Source organism: Opisthorchis viverrini (assembly GCF_000715545.1).
Source record: "Opisthorchis viverrini unplaced genomic scaffold opera_v5_83, whole genome shotgun sequence".
In the NCBI taxonomy this organism is placed as follows: Eukaryota; Metazoa; Platyhelminthes; class Trematoda; order Opisthorchiida; family Opisthorchiidae; genus Opisthorchis; species Opisthorchis viverrini.
Window position 1 is genome coordinate 272,765 of NW_008751739.1, and position 15,453 is coordinate 288,217.

Consider the following 15,453-nt stretch of genomic DNA (forward strand, 5'->3'; position numbering starts at 1 on the left):
ACAGGCGGACAGAGTTCAAACGACATTCAGGTGGACCGAACCAGAAAACCTAGACCCTAAGCTGGACCCAAACACGTAGGTTTCCCCATCGGCCCAACACTTGTTCACCCACAGAAACACACAAAAATCCCTCAGCCGACACTCAACAGAGGTTTAGCTTGACTTAGCTGGTTGGTTCTACTTCCGCCTTAAGTCTCAACCAATCTCGGAACCTAGTCACTTGGTTTGATGAAGCATTTGTGTCAAAAGCGAAAAGTTACCCAGCAATAAACCTGCCGATTGTTACTAAACTTTTCGGAAAACGACGACTATTAAATCGGTTCCAAGTGTTTTTCACCTGATTGAACAAATTGATTAGGTTGTTTCACTTCAAAATATGTAGTAAATGATAAGGTTTTTATCCGGCTGGGGTCTGCTCAGGGCATCACTAGCAGGGTGACTCTATGGTTTTGAATGCTTTCTATAACGGCCCACCATTACTCGGCTTTTGTGGTGGTGTCGTCCGAGATAAACACGCAATTCAATGGAAATTATCTGTAGGCAGTATTTCCGTGTTCCACCGACAAAAATGCCTTGAGCATTGTAAAATGTGCGACCGGCCGTCTTCACGAGTAACGAAGCCCAGGAAGCATAGACTATTCAATCCAGGTATTGCATTCGTAAAGGACAATCAGGTGGCCGGCGGACTTGCTTACCTGCGGTGGAGGCTGAACCGACGTCCAAGTGTTACAACCCGTAAGGTTGGTTGACATCTCTTCCGACGGTAAGTTTGACATGTGGGACTCCGTCCGATAGACAGGAATCATAACAAATATACTTCCACTGCAGTGCACGTAGGTCCAGTTCCGGGTTATGGTTGAGATGATAAAATTAGTTCCATCAGCGGGATTTTGGTCAGCGTCGTAGGCGTCACGGATAAATCCAAACCTGAAAATAGGGAAAACGCCGACACTGTGAGCCGTTCAAAGCGTACGTCTAGTAGCAGTGTAGACGTACTTGTGGGATGCTGTCCTATCTTTTGGTCTATTTCGTAACAAGTTACGAGTAAGGCACGGGGATGCATATCGTTTGGTATTGTGTTAGTTCGCTGCTTGACTTTCTGTATCGAAACTGGACAGAAGTGGTCATCCAGAGAGTCGAAACACGCAAATTTATGAAATGTATTATCCAAAAGTCTGTGATGGCAATCCTAGGATGAGACAAGTGCCTTCAATGACCCATACGCAAATCAATTGGATTGCTCGTCCAATCTACCGCACTTTCGGAGCGACGAGTCAATACTCACGATTTATCGAATCACAAAAACGAGAAAAAATGGCAGCGTTGGCCCGAATAGTCCAGACAAGAATGGAGGTTTGATTGCTCCGGACAAATTGAGGTGTCCTGTCCGCTTGAGTGCCAAGCCGTCGTTCCGGTCCGCACCTAGCAACACGAGTTTCCTAATTGACTGATTAGGCATAAGGAAGTATGCACGAACTCCTAATGAAAAAAAAACAAACGGTTGCTTTGTTCTATTTCTCTTTCGAAACTTGGTTTTCTACCGGAGATCCTTGAAGACCCACTAAATTACTACCTCATGTGGTCCCGTAAGGCCTGCAAGAACGGCAGAGACTGTCAAGACATTCGACCAAAAACCCTGCCAAATACGACATCACGGGTCTAGAATCCGTTTACTATCAGAGATAAACATACGTTGTGGCTCGCACTGTCTGAAAAGTTTGAATAATTGCAAAAGGACCGATTGCGCGTCAATTTTCGCTGAAGTCCGGTGTGATCATTTCTGCTACATTAGCTAGCAGGAAATCAAACCGGAGCTACGTGGTTCCTGAGAAAAAAATGAACCGCAACGCCAAATAGAAGCGTTCACGTACACACAAGATAGAACATGCAAAGGATAAGCGTCCATTAGAACAGGAAAACGATGTTCGAGGGGTGGCGAATAGTATAGAGAATTGGTAAACGCAGTCATCCACGGTGACTTCGCTCATTTTTCTTCAGTGCCATCCGAAATATTACAGTCGCACTAGGAACAACGTTTGATGTTATTTGTAACTAACGTTTACACACCGTGACTCAAAATTTGTTTCGCCTGATTCCCGAATATCACAAATTTTGGCGTTGGTATGGTGCACCCACACCAAATCGAATTCCTACGCAACCGATTGCCAGGTCGCTTAACACCGGAACTTCTTCGGATTAGGATGATGTGCGCATGTCGGATATTTTAAACCAAAATTTAATAACATATTGATTTTCTTCCATAAAGTTGTTATAAAACATTGCGATGTGTGATGAGTGTAGATGTGGTAAACCTAACAATTTCATTCTTGTTATTAATTAGAAATTCTAAGCACAACGTCTCACAAGATTTTAGCAGCACCTCGGCGGCTTAGAAGATAGTACAAAAGACGCCTTTGCTATCAGCTACATTCACATGCTGTTCTTTGGCTACTAGATATCGCAACAGCGTTGATTATCAGGCAAGTTTGGTTCACATCCAGAAGGCGCGCGCAACACGCACTGTTTGCTACAACTACAGCAACATGTTTATCAGTACTAATCTCGACATAGCTCGATGGTTAAGGCGCGAACTTACTGACAAGGCCACATTTCTCCACTCACTCTAACCAATCATTAACACGCTGTTTTTTCTTGCCGGCCTGTTTCATGTTTTTAGATTTTTAATATCCTGAAAGGTCCATGGTTCGACCCCAACCTCTGGACCTCGACCTCTCCCGTCTATGCTTGGGAAACCTGGAATTATATCAGCTCTCGTGCCTCCGTGTGGTACGGCAACTAGGCACCGAAAAGGTGTTACAACTTAACAAATACTTACTATTTAGTACCATAGAGAGCCAACATCTGTCTGACTGGGGAGGAGCGCGGTCATTCACTAATATCATACATGCCACGTCATGATGTGAGTACGGAAAACATATGTATGTGTATAAATATTTAATGTCAAAGAACTAAAGACCATACGTTTGGAACAGCTTTCAGCTTGTACGGATCGTCGAATCTGTGACCTATTCATACTCTTCCGACTTTTCATCCTTTACTCTGGTGTAAATGTGGAGCCGAATAACAATCGCACACTATGCTAGAGATGTCGTGTAGTTTTTGGTTAGTCAACCTGCAACGAAGGTACTCACCAGTACTTTTGATATGGCCATTAGCAGCAATGTCCTGTTGGTTTGCCAGCTGTCCGAAGCGATCTGAGCCACAGAAGTACGCACAAGCAACAATATTCTGAACACATTCACCGTCTGGTTGAATAAGAATGGCTGCAAACAATCAAAAGCGGCTTCGCCTACCACTTTATGGATTACGTTGTAGGCCCGATTGTGATATAAAAGCTTAGACAGAAGCCTAAGTTAGGGGATTATAGTTCCGAACTTCACTGATGCACTTCTCATATCTTCCTGTACTCGATTGGTGTGTTTTATAATTTAGTGAAAGTTATCAACGAACTGTTCAATCTTAGTTAAAAAATGTAATTTGGTCCTTTAGCGGAGAAAGATTAAACCACTTTGAACAAACTCAAAATGGAATACCAAAAGTGAAAAAAATAGCCGATACTTCCAGGACATTAAAGTGTGCTGTGGTTCGAATGACCATGAATCGATCGCGCTAACACCTTCTTTGTATGTATTCGTACAATGGATCCCGACAAAGCTACGGGATATTTCCGCCCTCATGCATGTGCTTTAAAACAGGGGTTTTATATGAGGGGGTAGTGGGAGGCTGTTGGGCACGATAACTCAGTGATTCGGTTAGCGGTGACAGGCATATGTTTACCAAAGTAGATATATGGAATCGCTGTGCTCGAGATAGGGCACTGATTAAGGCGCGAAATTACTAATCGAAAGGTTCGTGGTTCGAACCCAATTTCCGCACCTCAACTGCTGTTTAGGCTTTGGTAGTCTGTTAGTATCTGTCCCCGTGCTTCCTTCGGGTGACATGGCAGCTACACATCGGTAGATTGTTGCGGCCGAACGACTTACAATTTTATTTAGAATCGCTTAACGTTTTCGTTTTGTGCATCAGACTTGTGAACCGATCAGACTTGGCTTGAACATGTTACTAAAATGACCATTAGATTCTCATACAAGATACATTTCATATGCCTCTTAGCTTGCGTCATAGATGCGCGGATTGTATTTGCTGATTGTGTGAACAAAGCGGGATGGTATGGGGTTTTAATCGATAACGGACTCGTACTGTTAGCAACATACATCTTACTAATAGTAAGCGCTTTAGTAAGTGTAGCTGCGCCCTCCAACGTGGTCTATATTGAGAAGAACTGATCGTAAAGCTCTTACGCCACGATACGATCTCTGCAATCATGTGGCATCCCCTTCGAACGGGAACCATTCAACAACTGTTTGCGTTAGGTTCACAAAATATTAGCATTAAAAACAACTTTGGTCTAGCAGCAATCTTCCAACCACTATATTAATACCTGGTAGTGAGAAAGTCTAGATTTTGTTCATTGTGTTCTCAATAGTGTAATTGATGGGGGATGTTTTCTGTACAGTCATCACTTATCCGTCTGTTTAGCGATTTCCGAAGTTGAGTGACCATCAACTGGATGTCCCTAATACTGATGATTATCCATCGGACCCACTAATCGCGATCCACCAAGACATTGGCAAGAGGAAAAGTGATATTAGGCCTCTGCTTGATGAAATCGTAACTAAAAACGTGCCTGACATGGAACGCTCTTATCTACTCAACAGAACTGATCACACAAGATGAATTTTCGTTTACGCAAGGGTCGTTTTGTTTTGACCTCTTTTCTTTTACCTTAAGGATGGGGATCGGTTGTGATGTACGTATGGAGTTAATGAGGCGATGGAAGTCAGCAGTTCAGGAACTAATGGTGATGGAATTAAATCTATGAGCAGATGTAACAGCGTAGTTGTCCCGGGAGGTGATAGAACCTTTAATGGTGTGTTGAACTCGCCAAATCATTCACCTACTCGTGAGTAGTTGAAAAAACTCTACCACTGAATTGCGAGTGACATGACAATGGGATAAGTCCTGATAGCTCGATAGGAGATGAATTTTTCGAGCTACAGAGAGCTTAAGAAAACGGAGGGAATATTGTAAAGTATTGTACAGCAGTTCCAAAAGCACTCTTATCTCCAAACTAGATTAAAAACTTCTGAAGTGATTTGATGGCAGGAGGGTGAGTGAATGATTTTTTTAGATACAAGTAGACGATGGCCAAGGTAAACTGATCAGGTAGAGACAGTGTTCAGGCATAGATGAAACAACGTACTAAGCGTTGAAAGCTCGATATGGTATGTCCAACAGTGGTGGTAGGTGCGCGATTCACCAAGGTCGAACGATCGACGGAGTTCTGATCACATGTTGCACTGGAGTGCGAACGGTAGCAGTGTATAAGCCGTCCGCACGGGGTACGTGCACGTCGGCCAGCCCAATAGAAGGGACTGTACAAAGCACTCTTGCACACGCAGGTTTGGATTATGTTAATGGACAGCAAGAGCTGTACGAAGTTTTGTGTAGTAATCTGGGGGCTCGTTTGGTGTCCATATTCACTCGGTGCGACTTGTCTACTAGGTGTGTTGGGACGAGGCTGTTGGTTGCAAGTGCAACTCCGTTTGTCAGCCAAGTGGGAACATGCTCGAACACACGCTTCGATGAATTCTTAGTTGATGTGCCAATGTAACATGCCACATGAAAGGCAACCCAATCGGTAAATATACACGGAGGTAGTTGGACAAGAAAGTTGCTCCTTCAGCATTTGTCCTAGGATAGGACGATTAGTGACGATTAAGTTAGTTCAGTAGCATGGAACGTAAACTTTCAGCAACGAGCGCGTCACTTGGTTTTATCTGTCTGAAATCTTTTGTTGCATTCAGCAACTTACTTTGATTGTCATGTATTTGTGACAGCCAGTGCTTGGTCCTCAAGTGCTCAGCCGCCTCCGGCGACGACTGCTTATCAGTAGGTGTCAGGGTATACAACGCCGCCGTGCGTGCAATACTGCTTTATGACTGCACAGCATGTCCATTGTGCGCTGAAGGGAAAGTGTGACTGCCTGTGTCTCACAGAAGAACTGCACATCCAACATCAAGATAGTAATGCTGAAGCGAGACTCCGAGTCTTCGGTGGCGAATTCTGTTCGTGACTGCTCGCTTATTTAGTACAGCTGGACGAGCTGTGTTGATTCGATTATAATGTTCCTATGCCAGGTGGCTGACCGCCCCGTAGCTATCCGCGTGCTAAGACTGATTGAGGAAGGCAGGAGATGGGTGATGTATGACCTACAGATGAAGCAAGAAACAGGTCTTCGCACTGTTGATGACTGAAAGTGTGCACAAACAAGGTGATATTAGACAATCAGTGTTGGTGCTCCATCTCTCCACTCGCTCTACTCAATAATGAACATGCTGTTTTTCTTGTCGGCCTGTTTTATTTTTTAGATTTTCAACATCCCATTCGTCTGACAATATCTGCTAATGCCAGATCCGGTGGCCCTGATCCGAACACGATTGGTGGTTGTCGAAATGAACCGAATATTACGCGAATCGAGCAGCAAGTTCCTAAATCGAGGCGCCCAGTAAACCACAAGGTGGGGTAATTACCATAGCCACCATAGTGTAACCCATGGCTTCGAAAATTCAGACAATTTTATTATCAAAGTCCGGCTCTCCAAGTGCGAACAAAACGATAGCAAATTTCAAGGTCCTTTCTCACCGAGTTGCCATTAACGCATCAGTGTCTCGTGTTGAAGTACGCAGCCAGATTTGAATGCCTGACGTGGGGACTTGCTAGTTCCAAGCTAGGACTGTTGGTGACCAGGTATGCTAACGGATACTTTCTGCTAAGATTCTCCCACTATTGCAACAGCATTTATCTGCAGAGGATATGGTTCAGTTTACTACACATGTCTCCCGGTCTTCCAAGTCTTACCCGAAATTCCCGTTGAGCAGCATTTTCGAAAACATTTCATCCGACACCAGTTCGAGTTTCGGTACCACAAACGGTCGTAACGTGGTAGGTTTCCAACCTTAGGTCACATTATAGTTGGTGTCAGCGATTTCGCGTTTAGAGGACGAATAATCAATCGGCTGCAGCAGAATTTCGGGGTATACTTGCCGGGCAACTGGAAGCAAGCATGAGGGCTGATATACTACCAGGCTGACCAAGCCTAGACAGTGAGCTACCATTCAGTTTCTGTGGTGATTTTCATCTCGATATGCACAGGTCAAACTGTGCAAAGCCTACCATCTGATGCACGCGTGTCAGCCAGGAACCACGCGCGAGAACGCTTGTGTGATAAAACCCCCTGTCACGAGCGAACCCAGTTTAGGTATCAATATGCGCATAGGGAAGTTGAATGACATCGAGTTACCACTCAATTGCGGTGCGGATAGAATAGTGTATCAAATAATCAGATTATTGAAATAAGTGAACCCAAGTTATCCAGACTTGACCGTGGTTGGTTGGAGAGTGCCAACTGGAAATCTTGTGCAACACCTCATATTGCACGATCACAGAAACCATGAAATCTCGGAGTAGAAGTCGAAGGTGTGCACGTGAATTACCCTAAAACAGATGGTGCATTATTTACGAAACACACTTGTCAGTGACACTTGGAATTCGTCCGTGCTTCCTGTTTTTCCAAACCTAGCCGTATAATTGATGGTTCAAGCAAACTAAACAACAGATCATTCAGTTTTCCATTCTCCACTTCAGACAATTAACAATCGAGTCACACTTCCAGAAATAAAAAAAGACTCGTACTATAAATGTTACCTTGATAGAGAGGAGTACTTCGTGATCTGTCTGCACTGGTGGTTGTATATTTGGTTAGTTACACAATGAGTTCTTGACAAAATACGTATGTCTGTTAGGAGGTGTAAGCAGGGTTCTTGCCTGGAGCAAATAGTTCAAGGCTGACGCATACTAACACTGAGGTTTGTCAGAACTCCGCACTGCATGAATGTCAAATGCTTGGCTTAATTGCCTCAGCGTCAATGTCCGTCGTAATTCAACAGTCATGATCATTTCCTTGCCACTGTTGTGGGTCATCCCGAGAAGCATTTATCAAAATACACCAGGGCTATATTACAATAAAATTTTAAGTCTTGCACAAATCTGATCAGGCGCTAAAAACATGTCGAATAATCCTGATTTCCCATCTCCACCGTTTACTCCTCAGAGGACAATTCAGTAGTAAACAAATTCATCATCTACTCGAATTCCCCCCGAACTTATCAAGACCCGACTTGAAAAAACGGACCAAGTTTTCTCTGATAAACTAAGAACAAAAATAACACATTCAATCTCAATTCATTTGCGACTAACAACCTATGGGGACTCGTTAGCGTGTTTGTGTTTGTCCCTGTAGGTGTGCGGTACACCATAAGAGCAGTACTGCTAACTGAAGGACTGATGTGTGGTGGAACTTGCTACCCTGGCAGAGTTTGTCTAGCTGTCACACGCTGACTTAAAGTAAAACTCGACAACCATTGTACTTTACGATTGACCGTGCATACATACTCGAGAAGGGGCAACAAGGCAAACAAATACACACGTGCAAATAATGCGGTCCAGGCTGCAGTGCGCGCGTAGTTTGTACCAACTAATGGTGTAATCAAATTTAACTGGCGAAATACGTGGGGGTTGAACAGATTTAGTGGGGCGTTCGTATCAAACCGTCTGGGACCAGTAATTTTTTCTACTCGACGGTTTTTGGACGTCAAAAACATTCCTCCGTCAAGACTAGCTTCTATATTTCGCAGTAATGAGCGAAATCACGGTGGATTCTACTGGTCAAGGAAGTAAGGACATATCAGGAAATGTATCGTTGTAGAAGAACATGCATTCGATGGAATTTAGTATTCAGCCAGAAAGCGGTATCCTGAAGTGGGTTAAAATTACGTTCTATTGGGAACTCGGAAACATAGAGCTGAGTGATGCGGTGCTCTTATAGTACACCACGTGCAAGGTTGAAAAAACGACAATCATGTGGGAATAGGCGGTTCAGGTTAGCTAACCAAATACTTGGTCTCACGCTCGCCAAAAAGCTCTGCTGAACAGAAACGTTGGTCGGTCTGTCCTTATCGGGTCCAACCTGTCTGTTCACTTTTCTCGACCCCAATTCATTACAAAAACAGAACCGGGATTTTGATCAGCAAACACAAACGCGCGATTTCAGCGACATCAGCGCAGTGGATATGCAATAACATCCGATGCAAATCGAGTTCAGTACATTCCACGAGCTTCCAAATATCCAAACAAGAACACCTTCAATCCCTTTTATGTCAGACAGACTGGTGCTGTTACTGTACAGGTCGTCACAATCTTCAGAAAGATTGTTGGTACATATACTTCACCCAGGGAAAGCTGAAAACTTGGTAATTTTTCGAACTGAAATGATGTTCTTCTAGAGATTGTTCTGATCCAGCCGCTAAAAATCAACCAGAACATGCTAGATATGCAAGGCAAATAAACCGGCCTATTCAAAATTTGAGCTAAATCAGAGTTGGATGTCGGGATAATTTAGAACGTTAATTCTAATTCTAGTTTGTACTTTAGGCAAGCAGACAGACCGAAAAATAGTAGATTCCAACCACACCATTACCCTTCCTTCAAAAGAACCAATAACACGAGTAATAGACCTCTGATCATCGAGTAACTGTAAACGGGAATCGGCCATGACCTTTAGGAAAACCGACGAGCTGTTTGTGGATCGCCAAACAGTGCATGGACTATAACGTTGCTATCCGATCAATGATTCCCAATTCAAAGTGGCTCCACCGTCTCCTTAGCAAATTGAGTACATCAGTTAGCACCGTCAAATCGAATATAAAACGATTTGGGCAACTTTTTGAGCATGATTTTCTTTCCAACAATCGAACCTGTTCCTCAATATGTGGACCCCATCCCATCACATCGGCAGTCTAGTGAAGAAGTGAACACCGGAGAAACCACAAAATCGAAATCCTCTTACTGAAACAAGTAATGGAATAAATAAGCTCATACCCGGACGCATAACAGTCCCCGACCCCGTCCATATATGGTGAAACACTCAGGCATCATGAGAACAGCCATGTGAGTGCAAACACTGGTTCTCAGTTCCTTGACTTACCGATTGAGGAGTTGATGTTGAAATGAACGAAGCAGGTGCAACTGCTGATCACCAGGATAGCCTAGGTGGACAGTAAAGCAGAAAATTAACGTAAACAGGACAGTGAAAGTAAGGATGACAGAAACGTGGGCACATCTGTCAAATCTGTCAAAACTTTAGTCAGGAAATCAGATAAAAAGGCGAGCTGCAATGAGTGGTTACTGGGGCGGGGAGAAGATGAGGGTTACATACAAACAGCTAGATAAAAATGTACCAGGGATGACAGGGGTGCAATCGAATGTCGCGAATGAATGAGTTTTCCTCATCTCAGATACAAAATATTCGAATAGTTGTGGCGCACCTGTTACAGTTATTTACTAAGCGAAGGATTGCAACTTTTCATATGGAGGGGAAAGCAAGCTGTTGAGCCAACTCTAATTTGCCAAAATTTCACTGCTGAAAAAAAACTGGAAAACAAATTATACCCTGGTTATTCGCGCACAATGTCCAAGATTACGGACGATTCCATCTGAATGAGCAGATGAAATCAAGAGAAGTGAAAGATGCCAGTCTATGGTTGTTGCAGTGGCCCCTGTTTGTGGAATGCTGGGTGCTTGTTTATCGATTACCAGTGCTTCGGATCACGTGCTTCCACCAAGAGATTCCTCCGCCCTATGAAAGACCCTACGATTGTTACTCATCAGGCATTATTTAATGTAAAATCCTCCCTAAAAATAAGTAGGAAAGTTTGAAGTCCGTTTCCCCATGGTATCCTTTCTTCAGATGGATGATACTGTGATTCAGTGATGCAATTTATTCACCAGATCGAAGCAAGCTAAATCAACCCGCAGTTTTCATCGTTTAAAACGTACCGACAAACAACTTGGATGCCACAACCATCGCTGAATAACTGGACTGGCCATTCCACGAAGGAGGTAACACAGGAGAGTCTTTCAAAGTTCCCGCAGACGATGCGCGATTGGGAAGCATCTCAGTTGCGTAGCGGAGAAGTGGTGCAACGTTGAGCGGTATGGAAAGCGGACAGCGCAATGGATCAACATTCGGAAATATTCCCGCATGACCAAAAGGATGACAGGGGATCGGGAAAAAGTGAAATTCACTCATTCCAGCACGATTATGCCAGTGGTTGACCTAATTCGAAAAGAGTGAATGACGCAGGCGGAAAGTCAGAGTGAAATATACCCTGCAAAAGAGCGTATACCAATCAAGCGCGAGTAAATCTCGATGATGCACAAGTTTTGTGGAATTTTTTAAAATCAAAACACAGCGTAGTGGAATAACTTGTTGTAATCTGGCGTTTCGGTTGCAGTGGATTTTTCAAGGATTTCTACAATCAATTACACACGAGTCAAATGCAGCATAATTTGGGTCCCTATAATATCTTCTGATTGGTGCATTCCTGTGATCAGTTGGCAGTGTTCTGACTCTAGAAAATGGATATCATACAATATATGACGCTGTCTTTTTAACAATATCCAAACCAAAATTGGACTGGAAGTCCTAAGCGTAACAGTTTTCTTGAAAATGACTCTGGCTTAGCACTGCCTAAGAAACTGGTCAATATTAATAGCTAGAAAAACGAGACACCCACACCTGCACTATTTTGTTGGTACGCTGACTCACCAACTCGGTCAGACGTGCACCACTGGCAACCAACCATTGGAGTTCGATGGTGAAAGCACAATGTGGATGGAAGTTTGCGGTATACAGGACATGTGCCCATTCCGTGCGACCTTCGGGTGTTGGGTCGTCAAAATCACACAAGCAGCTTTTATACAGTACAGATTCCAGTTCTACAAACAGACAGAGAAGTGACGAAGAGTGAACCGTGGCGATATTGCAAAAAAATAAATTGCGGAACACATTAGTGTAGCAATAGTAACAAAAATGGATTTCGGAGAACACTTACCACAATAAACGAACCGAAATTAAGATTTCATATGCTGCTCGATCCGCGCTTCTAAACATGTGCTTGTGAGGACCAACGTGTGGATGGTAGGGTGACGGACGAAGTGAACACAGGAATCTCGAAGATCAGAATGCGTTTATTAGGTTGCGCCACTTGTGGCATTAAAAAAGAACCTCACCGAATCACGAAGAACTTGTATATCAAACTACAGTACGGACTGTATTGTTGTACGAATACCAGATTTGGTCACTTCGGCTAGGGGACCCGAGATAATTGCAGGCCTTTGACAACCCAATTTTCAGAACTATAGCCAGAATCTACGAATTTGCAATGAGGCAATCACGACACAGGTATTTAATAAAGCAGAGGGCACAGCCCCAAAGACTGCAGCAGCCAATGTAAGCTAAGATGGTTGGGCCGTATGTTACGAATGGCAGAGTTACGCCCTTCCAAGACAAGCTTCGTTTTCCGTGTCTAATTCAGAGTGGCGTGAACCTAGTAGTGAACAGAATTTGACATGGCATAAGGGAATGAAGGATGCTGGTCCGTTGGTGCTGTTCACCTCCCAGGATGAGGTCCATGTGACCCACTCTATGTTTATCCGGAGACAGTGAACGATGTGGCGGCTAACTGATGTCAGTAGTGTTCATGCTGTCAGTTTCTACCGAGATTATGACTAAGTGTTGGAGATGTAGACACCTCGAGTGTTTGTGGTATATCCCCCGCCATGTCCAATTTATTTCCTCGTACCGTTATACGACTTTGTTGAAATGAAAAGACGGCAGTGTTCTCATCTGACGCTGCTGTCAGTAATAATCATGACGATACTAATAAGATGCAGTCGGCATGGGTTACAAGCACTGACTCAAGCATGGCAGATGCAGTCGACCGAATGGTTCGGTCATCGTCATAGGATTGTTACTACCATACAGGAGACAACTGGGGGGAAGTACGTCAAACTATGGTAACCAGTTTAACGGTATTGGTTGGTTCAGTTTTGCCAGGCCCAATTATTCGTCATTTGGATTGGGCAAACCTACACCTAAGTGATGCGACTGTGATCTGCAGAACTTGAAAAGGATCAATAAACACTTCTATGTAAAAAAATCTGTAGGAACAATGAACATATAAAAGAACGCTTATATAGCGGAGCCCCTGGATAAGCCCAGAGGGGAACACGGAGAAGGAACTGGTTTCTCGACACATGAAGGTCAGAACGGGTTCAACCAACCTGACACCTCTGACACCAGCTCAGGTGCCGAGGATAGAGTACACAGTACGGATCAAACCCAAAAGATACACTATGCCAAGTAATGTTTCAAAGCGTTGCACTGATCTGATGAGAATCGCATAAAAGTAAAGCTAGGGACCCCAGGTGGTGTTTGAAAGGAAGACTCACCCTCCGGTAGGCAATCTCGTCACACCAGTGGTTAAGCAGCGTACCCCACATGGCGGGTGACCGTCTACCCAACAAACCCTATTGAGTGAGACGTATGCAAGATAGGAATGATTGGAACTAGATCAGCCCACAACTCAGCTACGAAGTATGAAGATATCAACCAATATATTGGATCATGGTGCAACTCCCCGGGTTCGGATTTAAGGATGAAATACATAAATGGATAATGATGGTGACATTCAATTGGTGCAACCAATGGCGCCATTGCATCAAAACTATCACCTTCAATATGTGGAAACGGGCTTTATCATAGAAGTGGAGTTATTCAATCGAAATGAGTTAGTAAGGCCCTCGGCTCCCATTTCTACCCTCATATCCAAGGCGCTCGGATCTGTAGCGACCGGAGATATAGATAAAAAGGAGGTCGAAACCCGTAGACGATAAATGAATGTCAAAGAATAAAGCTAACATCAAAATGTATGAAAACCTACGTGAAAAAGCCTCTATCGTACAGTTAGCTTTTGAGAGTAACAGGAAAATGGCTGGTGGGTTTACTGGGTTTACTTTCTGCACAAAAGGCTTGCCAGACAGAGTCAAAACACTAGCTGGATTTTAAGACAGAGCGAGGAAATGAAGTGTTGACGTCGACCTTCATTTATATGGTCTCTCCAACTTCACTAACCTGTTCCAATGTTTATGGATAAAAAGGTCTGTAGACATTTACTGACACACGAACGTTTAGCTATCCTATAGGGTAATCAGCAAACAAGTTCGCTCGTCTGTTCTTTCATCTGCCGGGGCCAACATCGGAACTTGCTTATTTGATCCGATGGAGTTTGAAGCCAAAGCAATAGGATACACGTCGATGAGTTTCGAAACTCCTTCACCTTGTATTATCTGTATTCACACACTGTGATAAGCCGAACAAGCGTTCGATCATGTGTCTCATAGGTCTCACTGAAATAGCCTAAGTTGAAAAGCAAGCTGGTCAGGAACGATACTAGCTCTGCATTCAAAGCGACCAGATCCCCATGTGTTCAGCAGAGGCGTTCAAGACGTGTCTATAATGTGCTTGTAGCAGGATTATAAGGGTAACAATTTCGCACGTTGAACAGCTGCAAATTCAACACTGTAATGTCCAAAATTTGGTCGAACCTCTTCGAGAATGGCAGGAGAGTTGGTTTCTTGAAAATGAAAAGTACGTCCAAACAGGAGCCGTAGCAGCTTGTGACGGAACAAACGAGGTTGTGCGACAAAAAACTAACAAGACAATATAACGTACCTTGGTAACCCGTCTTGCTTTTGACATCACAAAGTGCGGATATGTTCGTATACGTTAGAAATCCACCAGAGCAAAAGGAACTAGGGAAGCCATGGTTTACGGTAGTATCCAGTGTGTAACGATTGAGATCGGTAGTTGAATGGGAGGGTGAGCGTGATGAGCTACAGGCACTGTGTGCAAAAGCAACTTCTGCCCAGTCCGTTTGAAAGTCAGCGCTCCATTCAGTTGATCCGGATGTAGCCCTGGGAAGGAACGACTCAGGGAATGCCATCGGTTGGATCGTAAGACTACCGGGAATCGGAGCTATTGATACATTGGTACCAATATCAGATCCTTTTGTTTGTCCCAAATTCTGGCAGGTATTGATACTGGTCTGAGATGCTGCATTCGAAAGACCTGGAGGCCGAAAATTGGGAAAAACGGCGATGAATAAAGTCTACGAAAATGAGAGCCCAAGTAGGTCATGGCCAGCTCCATGTTATGCAACACAGCATAACAACGTCATCAACCTTCAAACCTGATCTATCCTGGATATTCGTCTACAAATAGAGCCTCTGAAAACCCACCAGATACCCTATGATCCGATGTTAACTTCTATGGATTATGAAGTCATTCTCGAGAGATAGCCGTGCGTTTGAGACCAGGAAAACTGACTGACAGGTGTTCATAGAACTGAAAGGAAAGACCGACTTAACAGAAGCTAAACAGAAACTCCGTACATATATATATATATATAT

General features: G+C 43.8%; 2 protein-coding genes across 2 annotated transcripts in view; one reads left to right on the forward strand and one right to left on the reverse strand.

Moving 5' to 3' along the window:
• T265_04794 (hypothetical protein) overlaps positions 1-15,453 on the reverse strand; it is a gene marked incomplete at both ends in the record, with an annotated part of 48,606 nt that overhangs the window by 4,322 nt on the left and 28,831 nt on the right. Inside the window, 5 exons of the mRNA XM_009169632.1 lie at positions 696-927; positions 10,127-10,187; positions 10,978-11,257; positions 11,750-11,919; positions 14,717-15,112. Coding sequence (XP_009167896.1) covers positions 696-927; positions 10,127-10,187; positions 10,978-11,257; positions 11,750-11,919; positions 14,717-15,112 — 1,139 coding nt within the window. The remainder of the gene's footprint in view (positions 1-695; positions 928-10,126; positions 10,188-10,977; positions 11,258-11,749; positions 11,920-14,716; positions 15,113-15,453) is intronic.
• The window catches only part of T265_04796 (hypothetical protein), a gene marked incomplete at both ends in the record, with an annotated part of 27,002 nt that continues 12,136 nt past the window's right edge, over positions 588-15,453 (forward strand). The window contains 2 exons of the mRNA XM_009169634.1: positions 588-735; positions 6,453-6,601. Of these exons, the coding sequence (XP_009167898.1) occupies positions 588-735; positions 6,453-6,601 (297 nt within the window). The remainder of the gene's footprint in view (positions 736-6,452; positions 6,602-15,453) is intronic.